Genomic DNA, 12,287 nt, shown 5'->3' on the forward strand with positions numbered 1-12,287 from the left:
CTTAGTTATTCAGCAGAAATGAAAATAGCCTGCCACAACAAAGCAATACTTTCATAGGAAGGCGTAATCGATAGAACAGCCTCTCCAAACGCCTACAAATTTAAAACTCAGATTTTAATAGTCTACAGATGTCTGGAACTAATATAAACAATATGTAAACATTTATTGCCCAACCTATCTTGCAATAAAGTTACATAAACAATTTTCAAGTTATGGAAACTTAACTGGGTTTACTGCAAAGCTAATTGTGTTTCCAGGCAAGATGGTTATTGGGCAATTCTCCTGCCTCATTAAAAGAACTTTAAAGGTATATATGATCCAGCTGATACTGTCTTCTATTCGCATCCTTTCCCTAGCGCCCTCTTGGGTCTTCAGCCTTTATTCTTAACATATAGGCAGGAGGGGGGAAAAAACCAGTAAAAAGAGAAAACTAGAAAAGCTGCCCTATGCCTTTTATCTGTGGAATCGGGAATGGTCCATTTGGAGGGACTCCGGGTGCCATTTTGCAAAAGGTATCTCGCTGTGCAGATAAACCAGTGCCAAAAAAGAGAATTCTTTTATGTAAAAAAGCTACAGCAATCGATATAATCACATTTAAAATATTTTATCCTCTGATTAAGCTTACATTAAAAAAAGAAATGTATTACTGGTCTAAGAACAATTATTCATACACTGGTTAAATTCCCAGCTAGAGAGAATAGAATAGAGTAGAATAGAATAGAATAGAATAGAATGGAATAGAACAAAAAAAGGGTAGAATAGAGTGGAGTGGAGTAGAATAGAATAGGGTAGAATAGAATAGAATAGAGTGGAGTGGAGTGGAGTGGAGTGGAATGGAATAGAATAGAAATATGGAATGGAATGGAATAGAATAGAAATATGGAATGGAATGGAATAGAATAGAATAGAAATATGGAATGGAATGGAATGGAATAGAATGGAATAGAACAGAATAGGATAGAATAGAGTGGAGTGGAGTAGAATAGAATAGAATAGAATAGGGTAGAATAGAATAGAATAGAATAGAATAGAATGGAGTGGCGGGGGCGGGGAGCTGAAACTGGTTCTAAATGGCACTGTAGATTTGTGGAACCTCTTCTATAGAAGAAGTTAGAACTGGCAGGAACCCACCCCTGCATGGCTCCCATCCTTTGGAATAGGTGTCCCTTGAGATGAGATCCATCCCGATCCTCTGGCCTTCCAGAACAGCCTTAAAACCTGGATCAAACTTTGGAGGCTGTAAAAATTGGGTGAGACTCACTTAACAATTGCTTTAGTTAGCAACAAATTCTGATCCCAACTGTGGGTAGAGAACTACCCAATAGTGAAATAATGTCCCCATGTGTTCTAAATAAGATAAAAGGTAACGGTTCCCCTCGCACATATGTGCTAGTAGTTCCCGACTCTAGGGGGCGGTGCTCATCTCAAAGCTGAAGAGCCAGCGCTGTCCGAAGATGTCTCCATGGTCATGTGGACGGCATGACTAAATGCAGAAGGCGCATGGAACACTGTTACCTTCCCAACAAAGGTGGTCCTTATTTTTCTACTTGCCTTTTTAAATTGGCAGAAGCTGGGACAAGTAACGAGATCACACCGTTACACGGCGCTAAGGATTCGAACTGCTGAACTGCTGACAAGCTCAGCGTCTTAGCCACTGAGCCACCGCGTCCCATGTGTGTTCTGAATAGGAAGCCATAAAACAGTCCCGTAACAGCAAAAGGAGACTGCAGGTCAAATGGTATAATTTTAGACATGAAATACAGTGATGTTGGAATACATACAGACAAAAATGCTTTTTGAAAACCAGATGGCTCTCCAAGGTATTGAACATAATGGGAAGAACGGAGCGAGAGCCTTGGCAGGATGAAAAATTGATTACGAGTGGGAATTGTGTGTCTTGATCAAGTGTCAATTGCCCTGCAGTGAGTTGTCCCTTTACCTGCGAGCCGCCTTGCACTTCCCAGTGTAGTCTGCAACCTTGGCAATTTCCTAGTGGTCTCCCATCCAAGTCATAAAAAGAAGCAAAAAAGAGGGCTGTGAAAATGTTTACAGACCCCTCGCATCCCCGACATAAAGTGTTTCAACTCCCACCCTCAAAACGACGCTATAGAGCACTGCACACAAGAACAGTTTTTTTCCCCGAACACCATCACTCTGCTAAACAAATATTTCCCTCAATACTGTCAAATCATTCACTAAGGCTGCATTACTATTACTATTAGTCTTCTCATCGTTCCTATCACCGATCTCCTCCCATTTATGACTACAGGACTGTAACTTTGTTGCTTGTATCCTTAAGATTTATATTGATATTGTTTCCTGATTGCTTATTTGTACCGTATGACTATCATTAAGTGTTGTACCTGATGATTCCTGACGAATGTATCTTGTCTTTTTATGTGCACTGAGAGCATATGCACCAAAGACAAATTCCTTGTGTGTCCAATCACACTTGGCCAATAAAGAATTCTATATTTATTACAAAAAAGGATGGGTGGAATTCTTCCTCAAGCCAGTGAACTGCTGATGTTTTCATGAACCCCTGTAAACCTCTGAAAACAGTTAAAATGTGTGGTTTCAGTAATTCATAAATACAAATTTCAGCTGTTTGTTGGCTTGAAGAAAGAGCGCTGTACCTTATGATTCCTGTCAAATGTCTCTTGTGTTTTTATGTGCACTGAGAGCATATGCACCAAAGACAAATTCCTTGTGGGTCCAATCACACTTGGCCAATAAAGAATTCTATTCTACTCTGTTCTGTCCCATCCCATCCCATCCCATCCCGTTCCCTTCTGTCCCATCCTATCCCATCCTATTCTGTTCTGTCCCGTCCCCTTCTGTCCCATCCCATCCTATTCTATTCTTTTCTGTCCCGTTCTGTCCCATCCCATCCTATTCTATTTTGTTCTGTTCTGTCCCATCCCATCCTATTCTATTCTGTCCCATCCCATCCCATCCTGTTCTGTCCCGTTCTGTCCACTTCTGTCCCGTCCCATCCCATCCTATTCTGTTCTGTCCTGTTCCCATCCCATCCTATTCTGTTCTGTCCTGTTCCCATCCCATCCTATTCTGTTCTGTCCCGTTCTATCCCCTTCTGTCCCATCCCATCCCATCCTATTCTGTTCTGTCCCGTTCTGTCCCCTTCTGTCCCGTCCCATCCCATTCTATTCTGTCCCATCCCATCCCATCCTGTTCTGTCCCGTTCTGTCCACTTCTGTCCCGTCCCATCCCATCCCATCCTATTCTGTTCTGTCCTGTTCCCATCCCATCCTATTCTGTCCCGTTCTGTCCCGTTCTGTCCCATCCCATCCTATTCTATTCTGTTCTGTCCCCTTCTGTCCCGTCCCATCCCATCCCATCCTATTCTATTTTGTCCCGTTCCGTCCCGTCCCATCCCATCCCGTCCCATCCCATCCTGTTCTAATAATAACCAAGCCTGGCCCTGCCTAGGTTCGGAAAACAGGCAAAGATCGCCGAATCTGTCCCGAACTTTCCAAGTTTCCCCCTCTCTTAGGCGCGGCGGGGCTCCCACGCAGCCCCGTAGACCCTCTGCCGCCGCCGCCCTAGGGCTTCCTGCTACGCGGGACATTCCCCGCCTGCGCCTCTTCCTCCGCCTCGCCTTCGACCCCGCCTCTGAAGCGGCGAAGGCGGCGGCACCACTTCCCCTTCCCTTTCGCTTTCCCTGCCTGCCAGAGCCGTCCGGGGGGTTTGCCGGGCTTCGCTTCGCTCTTGTCGGGATGGCGTCGGCGTCGCCGCTGCCGGTCGTCCAGCTGCTGATCCACCGTCTGGGGGAGCGCCTGCTAAGGAGTCTCAGCCACCTGTTGGATCGCGCCCCTCCGGGCAAAGGCTGGCGGGATTTGGCGCAGCTGTCTGGGAGCCGCGGCGGAGTCCGGCTGAGGTGAGAAAGCTCGGCAGGGAGAGCGGGAGGGTGGATCCCCCGGGAGGCGAACGGAGAGAGGGATCCCCTGAAGGGAGACCTGGTCCTTCGGTGACCACAGGGCTCCCCTTTCTTGGGGAGAGGAGTGCGCCGTCTCTGGCCGCTGGGAGGCGAAAGGAGGCGTGTCTGGACACCGGTAGTCCTCGACTTACAACAGTAGAGTTTAGTGACCGCTCAGAGTAAACTCACCACCCAGTTTTCACACGTACAGGCCAATGTAACATCCCCAGGTTATGTGATAGCATCCCCGTGTTGTGTCTGAGGTCATGGGATCAAAATACAGCCGCTTAGCAACCAACTCATATTTATTTTTATATAAAGGGGTTTTTTTCTTTCATTTTTATTTTCATAGCATATAACATGGGTTCCACCACAAAACCGCGGTAGACTAAAGCGCGCTCGATGAAAGCGCGTACGTGATGTCATCACAGCGCGACGAAAACATCGCGCTGTGAGCGGTAAATTTAAAATTAAAGCGAAAACCTTACAATAACCCCCCCAAACCTAACCCTAACCCTAAACCTAACCCTTAACCTAACCCTAAACCTAACCCTAAACCTAACGCTTAACGTAACCCTAAACCTAACCCTAACCCTTAACCTAACCCTAACCCTAAACCTAACCCTTACCTTTATGTGAATCGGCTTGCTTTAATTTTATTTTAATTTTAATTTAATTTATTTTTAATTTTTTTCATCGCGCTGCTGATGACGTCAGGTACGCGCTTTAATCGGGCGCGCTTTAGTGGACCGCGGTTTTGACGGGTCACGAACCACATGTATACTATTACATAGCCAACATCGTATTGTGTTATTAAATGTTGACATCATTTCGCCTTGCCATCAACTCCCAAAAAACGATTATTGGCTCTTCTGCTCTCCATACACCATATTTGTACCTTATCCATCACTTTCTTCTCCCTCTCTCCTCCGCCTCCCTACCTCCTTTCTTCCCTCTGTCGCCCTTCTCTTCTCTACTTCTCATATTTATGGCGGTTGTGGTGTCCATGGGGGAATCCCCTTTTGGGACCTCCCTCCGAGAAGCTGAGTCAATGGAGATGCTAGGTTCACTTAGCAACTTTTTGATTAATTTAACCACTGTAGTGATTCGCTTAACTGCTTGTGGCAAGAAAAGTTGCAAAAATGAGGCAAACTCACAATAAATGTTTCGCTGAAGGGCAGGAATCTGGGGCTCAATTGTGGTCGTAAGCCGAGGACTATGTGTATTGGAGTCACGGCTGAAGGATGGCACCGCCGTTAAATTGGGAGGCTTGCAAAGATCCTGGAATAAAGACGAAGGGCAGCTAGCAGGCAGTAAAGACTCTGTTGCCCATAATCTACCCCACAACAGATAATGGGGTCCTTAAAAGATGATGATGATACTAAGCTGTGTTTTCGATCCTAGGTAGATGTAGATGTAGGATCTCCTGCTTGGGCCGGGGGTTGGACTAGATGACCTGTAAGGTCCCTTCCATCTCTGTTAATCTGTTAGTTCTTCTGGCTGTGTCTTGTCCCCTGGGTGGAAGGCCACTTGAAGAGTCAGGGGCTTGAAACAGAAGGCTCTATTGGAGTAGAGGTCTTCCTACAGAGAACCTCTGGTGGTCCCAATCAGAACGATTTCCACATCCTTCTTCTGTATAGGCTTCCACTTTGGCACTACTTCCTCTTCCTTGGGGAGAGGTCAAGGAACAGTGGCTGTAGGCGGTTTCCAAAATAGTCAACAAGTCCTTAAAAGAGTCAATCGTGGGTGCTTAGAAGACGAGGACTAGGGGTGACAAGGGCTTTCACAAGGAAGAGAAGGGTCAGCTTATTTGCCAAAGCACCAGAAGGCAAGACAAGAAACAATGGATGGAAACTAATCAAGGAGAGAAGCAACTTAGAACCAAGGAGAAACTTCCTAACAGTGAGGACAATTAACCAGTGGAACAGAAGTTGCATCCAGAAGTTGTAGAGAAGTGATGGCGAACTTTTTAGACACTCAAGTGCCCAAACTATGCGCATGCACATGGCCACACTTAAAGGTGTGCGCACGCATGAGCGAACCTACGCAAAGGTGTGCAAGCATGGACATGGATGCGGACATGTGCGCATGCGCAGCAGAGACCCAAAGACCAGCTGGCCAGTGGGAGGAGGGGCATCTCAACACCAGCAACGTGGCAAGGTCTTTTTTTTTTTTGTGAGCTTCTGTTTCGTCGTTTTTAGGGAAACAGAGACCTGACCTGGGGCGAGGTGCGCGTGCCAGCAGAGAGGGCCAGAAGTGCCATAGGTTTGCCGTCACGGTTGTAGAGACTTCATCACTGGAGGTTTTTTAAAAAAAAGACTGGACAGCAACCTATATAGGGTCTCCTGCAGGGGGTTGAAGACCCCCAAGCTCCCTTCCAGCTCTGTTCGGATTGAACTGAGACTTACCTGTATGCAAGACAATTGGGTTACATGCTGGTCAGTTTGGTTAAGATGCTGGTCTAAGAGCCAAAAGATAAGAGTTCTACTTCCTGCCTTAGGCATGAAAGCTGCCTGGGTGACTTTTGAGCCAGTCTTGTACTCTCGGTCCAACCCTCCGCACAGAATTGTTGTTGTTGTGGGAAAAATAGGAGGAGGAAGATGTATGTTCACTGCAGTGGTGGGTTTCAATCTTTTTTAGAACCTATTCTGTGGGTGTGGCCTATTTTGTGGGCGTGGCTTGGCAGTCATGTGACCAGACAGGTATGGCCAACTTGACATCACTCATGCACATTCAGTCACATGACCATCACCACCCCAAGCCATGTGGCAAAAAATTTTGGGACTCCTATGAAGGGGGGGGAGAGAGGGGGAAACCTCCCCAAAAATAGACAACTGGAGGATTAAGGGCCGAAATTAGGGAGATCGGAGAAGGCAGGACAGAGAGGAATCCAGTAGAAAGCTATCACACTCTGGAGAAAGAACTTTGGGAGATCGGAGGAGGCAGGACAGAGAGGAATCCAGGAGAAAACTCCTGAGCTTGCCGCTGCTGTCTGGTAGATTGTGCCGCTGGACCTCTCCATGTTTCTCTGTTCACCACCTCCACTCCCAGGTATGGGACTTGACACCGAATTGGGCTAGGATAGTGCGGACGGGTGGGGGGAGCAAGCGATGGAGCGGCTTCCGGACAGACGGCAATGAGCAAGGAGCGACAGGGCTGGGGCTGGCGTTCCGGTAAATTTCACCATCCGGTTCTCCCAATCCGGTGCGAACCAGCAGAAACCCACCACTGGTTCACTGCCTTGGGTTACTTATAAAATAATAAAGGCAGGATAAAAATCTAATAAAAGAAGATAATCTAGAAACCCTTGCTAGAGAAACTAGTGTAAGAAATAGCAAGCGCCAGCTGCAGTTATCTCTATTTTCCTTAAATAGAAAGAAAAATTCTCTCATGCACGTAGTCCTTGATTTATGATCACAATTGGGATTAGAATTTCAGTTGCTGGAAAGCAAGGTGCTTCTTAAGTGAATCACGTGCAATTTTATGACCTTTTTTGGGGCATGGCTATTAAGTGAATCATTGCAGTTGTTAAGTGAATCATGCTATGTTGAAGTGAATCCGGCTTCTTCCATTGACTTTGCTGGAAGCTGATTGGGATGATTCCAAGTGGTGATCCCAGGATGTTGCAACCATTGTAAATACATGCTGGTTGCCAAGTGCCTAAATTTTTACTTTGGGGATGGTGCTGCGGTCACAAGTGCGAGGATCAGCCATAAGTCACTTTTTCATGGATGTTGTGACTTTGAACAGTTGCTAAATGTAGTTGGGGATTACTTGTTCTTTACAACACCACTTCAGGAGGGCTTTAAAAAGAAGCTAGGCAGCTGTCTCTCATGAATGATTTCAATATTTGGAAAGGTTTTATAGATTCCAGAGGGTCAGACTAGATGATCCTTGCAGTCTCATCCAATTCTTCAGTTCCGCCATTTCACCTTTTATCATAATTTCTACTGTGATTATGGGAATATCTGAAGGAAATCCAGAATCAAACCTGCCAGGTTGATTAAATCTAACATCCCCTAATGCAGGGGTCACTAACCTTTCAGACCTCAGGGACCACTAAATTCATAATTTTAAATCACACAGACCACAAATAGGATCTGCCTAATGGCTGGCTGGCTGGGCGTGGCTAGGTGGTCATGTGACTGGGTGGGCATGGCCAACTTGATGTCACGTCGAGGGGCACCTCACTCGCCTCTACTCGCCCCTCCCCTCCCAGCCACTCCTCGCCTGCCTGCCCAGGCTCCTTAATGCCCCAGCAGGAAGCAGTTGTTGGAGCTAAGCAGCCACCATGAGAAAAAGTTGGCGAAACAGCGGGCTCAGTTCAAATTGGATCTGATTGAGAAGGACGCTCAAAAGAAGCATCTCACTGAGGACCTCAAGCATAGGCTTTCCAAGCAGAGGGAAGATCTGCAGGAGTGAAAGGCCAGGTACTGGCCCCTGGAGGCTCACTGGGCTGAGATGGTCAGCCAATTCCAGGCCATGATGCAGTCCCAGTGGAACAAGGCCCTCCGGCTCTTTGCCACCAGCAGCACTTCCCTCCAGCCTTCTCCCAAAGCTCCACACCAGGAGGCTGAAGCAGACCCCAAGTTGGAATTTCTTCCCCCCTCTGAGCTGCACAAAAAGGGGGGGAGACTCTCTGCAGCAACACAAACATTCATTGCATGTATCCAGCCCAGTTTGAGGACCCCTGATTTAGTGCAATATAATTTAGTGCAAATAATTTTTCTGCGGACCACCAAAATTTTCTCGCGGAGCACCAGTGGTCCATGGACTACTGGTGACCACTGCCCTATTGCATATGTTCTGAAAAAGGCTGCTGACCCCAGAAGGAGCAGGATGGCAATTTGAGAGTATGCCTCGATCTCCATCTGTCCTTGGGTTTGCAAGTGGCAGTTGTGGTGAGAATTACACTTAGTGCACCATCTGCAGCCCTTCCTGGGCCAGTCAAGCACAATTAGCCCTGCCTTGGGGCTATAAATGATCTCAGTGCACTGGAATGCACCTTAGGTGAGGCTCTCCATGAAAAGTTTCCCTATACATAGAAACAAAGGTATTTCCTTGATCAAAATAGTGAATTTAGCCATCTCTGCTAAATTCGATTTCTACTTGGAAACCGCTTCTGGACTTGAGGTGGAAAAAATGAAACTTTGATTTTGTGTTTCATCGATTAGATAAATTTGTTATTATAGAAATCACTAGCTAATACGATAATGTAAAAGTAAAAAGTTGAGGTTTGATGTTAATGCCTTATTCTACTGCACCAAAGGGAGTCGGAAGTCAATGCCTTTTTTTTCTTTTCCCCCTTTTCTTTATCTTATGATTCATGATGAATGTATTTATGACGACTATGATCATGATTTAGCACTTATATCTTTTATGTACACTGAGAGCACCAAAGAGAAATTCCTTGTGTGTCCAATCATACTTTGCCAATAAAGAATTATATTCTATTCTAATATTCCATATTCCATATTCCATTCTATTCCTTACTTTTTCCCCTCCATTTTCCCTATTTTCCCTATTCGCTTATGTATTTTCTTTGTAGTTTATATTATAAACTAATAAAACTTTTTTTTTAAATATCCATATATGGTGTATCACAACTGGTGCAATTAGCAGCTGCCATGTAACTGACAAGGAATTCTGGGAATTGAAGTCCACAAGCCTTAAAGTTGCCAAGGTTGGAGATCCCTGCCTTAGACCATTGCAGGAAGTCTTGGCCTAGCACTGTTTTCATCAATTTGGAGGGAGTTAATTAGGTTGAGCAAGGAGAAGAGAAGGCAACTCCCTTCAGATTTGTTCTCTGACTATTATGTAAGGCCAACTCGATCTTTCTCGTCTGCGGTATTTCTTTCTGGGAGCTAGAGTTGCAATTTTACTCCAGACCAGTCTTTTCTCAAACTTCGGTAACTTTAAGATGCGTGGAGTTCAACTTCCAGAATTCCCCAGCCAGAATTCTGTGAATTGAAGTCCACACATCTTACAATTATACCGAGTTTGAGAAACGCTGATCTAGATCTCACACATAATTAACTGCATGTACAGGAAGACATATTATGGCTATTGCTATTTGTTGTCATTCTTTGCAGTCCTCTTGAGTTGGAGGAATGTTCTCTGGACGTCTTGGCTCCTGAAGGAAGTCCCAGCTGGAGTCTCCTTCAGCTAATGGGTGAAAGAGGCTGTACCGTTGCAGAGTTGACAGAATTGCTGCAGTCTTTGCAACACACCGAGGCACTTCAGTTGCTCAATCCAAGTGAGTTTTAAGCTCTCAGCCTAGGCCAGCTCTTAATAATCATATTGCTACAAGTTGCATCTTGTACTTAAACCATGCAGTGATGTTGGCGTCCATCTAATAATGAAACTAATCCAAAAGACTTTGCAGTCGATCAGGGAAGGAAGAAATAATGACAATCTTTCTGTTACTTGGACAGGCTGTGGTCAACTTTTGAACAAATCACTTAGGAACAAGTCAAAGTTACAGTGGAACCCCCCCCCCCCAAGGACTTCTGACATGCAACCACCCACCCCGTTGCAGCAGTGGTGAAATTCAATTCTATTCTAGGTTCTGTGGGCGTGGCTTGGTGGGCGTGGCTGGGGAAGGATACTGCAAAATCTCCATTCCCATCCCACTCTGGGGCCAGCCAGAGGTGGCATTTGCCGGTTCTCCAAACTACTCAAAATTTCCGCTACTGGCTCCCCAGAACCTGTCAGAACCTGCTGGATTTCACCCCTGCCTTGCAGTCACATGACTACATTTTGGGCACTCAGCAACCAGCCCACCTTTACAGCTGTTTGCAGGGTCCTGCAACCACTTGACCATGATTATTTTTCCCCCTGAAACCAGCGTTCATTTCCAATTTCCAGAAAAAAAATGCCCCATGGCAAACAGTGGGTTTGCCTAACTACAACTGCGTTTGATTTACGACTGCCACAATAAAAGTTGTAAGAGGGCACCGTCATGACTTAATTTATGATCATCCCTGATTTAATTTATGATCATCACGACTTTGGATCGAAATTGCAGGCTCAATTACGGTCGTAAGTTGAGGACTACCTGTATATATTCCAGTTTGGTGTACAGCTATTTAAGCCTGTTAGAAAGAGCCTTTGGGATTCTGCCAGTGAAGAGTCAAATTGCTTTTTGTGAGTTAAATGCAGGGATGAAATTCAGTAGGTTCTGACAGGTTCTGGAGAGCCGGTAGTGGAAATTTTGAATAGTTCAGAGAACCGGCAAATTCCACTTCTGGCTGGCTCCAGAGTGGAGTGGGAATGGAGATTTTGCAGTATCCCTTCCTTGCCATGCCCATCAAGCCGCACCCATAGAACCGATAGTAAAAAAATTTGTATTTTAACACTGTTTAAATGTCACATGCAAATAACATGATAATTCATAGTGAATCTACACCATGCATATCCAAAGTCCAGCCCGGTGGCCAATTGCAGCCCGTTTTCAAATTTCAAGTGGCCCACAGCCTCTTCTTCCCGCCGGAGTTATTTGTTTAGCCTTTCATAAAATAGTTCATTTGCATTGAATGTTAATGGTTCAAAGAATGTCAGGCTGAATGGTCGGCCTCACACATTTTCACCTCACCAAATCTGGCCCTCCTTGCAAAAAGTTTGGACACCCCTCATCTACACAGACAAGTGATTCATATATAAGTTGCTAATAACATCAATTCTAAGGAGCATAGATTGCAAAAAAAAAAAAGTTTATTTTTTATAATGGTAAATAATGGAGCACCTGCTTTGGCCCAAAGTCAGTTTCCAAATGATACAAATATAGTTCAAAAGAATGAACATCAATAAATATTGCATCTTATTTCATAATTGAGTAGATGCATGTAGTAGCTTCCTTTCCAAATGTAACAATTATAGAACACTATCTGAACATATGCTTAAATGAAGCATTAATCTCATTGCATCTCAAACAATAGGATGCCTTTTCCATATAAATACAGTGGAGTCTAATAAGTCTAATGAAATATTATTTTCGTTGAATAAAGTGTTATCCAAAATCCCTGGATTTTTTTATATTGATGTTAGCACCACTTCCATTGTTGCTTGATTATCTTTTCTAGGATTTCCCCTCTTATTGATGTCAAACTGTAGTTTCCTGGATCCACTTTTTCCCTGTTCTGACCTAGGCTTCCTGGAAAAGCATAAAGCTGATTCCTGATCCCGACAAACCCCTTTTGTTAAAGGAATGTTAATTCCTCCCTTTCACATTCAGCAAAGGCCTGGTAAAACAGTCTTTCAAAGGTGAATTTATGACCACAGATCTTATCTTGCTTGGGAAGCTGTAAATGTAAATATTTTCCAAACGCAGGAAAGACTTTGCTCAGAGTCT

General features: G+C 44.9%; 1 protein-coding gene across 2 annotated transcripts in view; it reads left to right on the top strand.

The window, feature by feature from the left end:
* The first annotated feature begins 3,686 nt into the window (after window positions 1-3,686).
* The window catches only part of MALT1 (MALT1 paracaspase), a 57,188-nt gene continuing 48,587 nt past the window's right edge, over window positions 3,687-12,287 (top strand). Inside the window, exons 1-2 of one of the 2 annotated variants that reach the window (XM_087715365.1) lie at window positions 3,687-3,898; window positions 10,030-10,193. In XM_087715365.1, coding sequence (XP_087571491.1) covers window positions 3,738-3,898; window positions 10,030-10,193 — 325 coding nt within the window. In that variant the 5' untranslated portion in view covers window positions 3,687-3,737. The remainder of the gene's footprint in view (window positions 3,899-10,029; window positions 10,194-12,287) is intronic. The other variant, XM_087715366.1, reaches the window with a different exon arrangement.

This window comes from Thamnophis sirtalis, unplaced genomic scaffold (genome assembly GCF_051295495.1).
Source record: "Thamnophis sirtalis isolate CommonGarterSnake01/CBP01778 unplaced genomic scaffold, rThaSir2_p1.2 scaffold_5, whole genome shotgun sequence".
Classification (NCBI taxonomy): domain Eukaryota; kingdom Metazoa; phylum Chordata; class Lepidosauria; order Squamata; family Natricidae; genus Thamnophis; species Thamnophis sirtalis.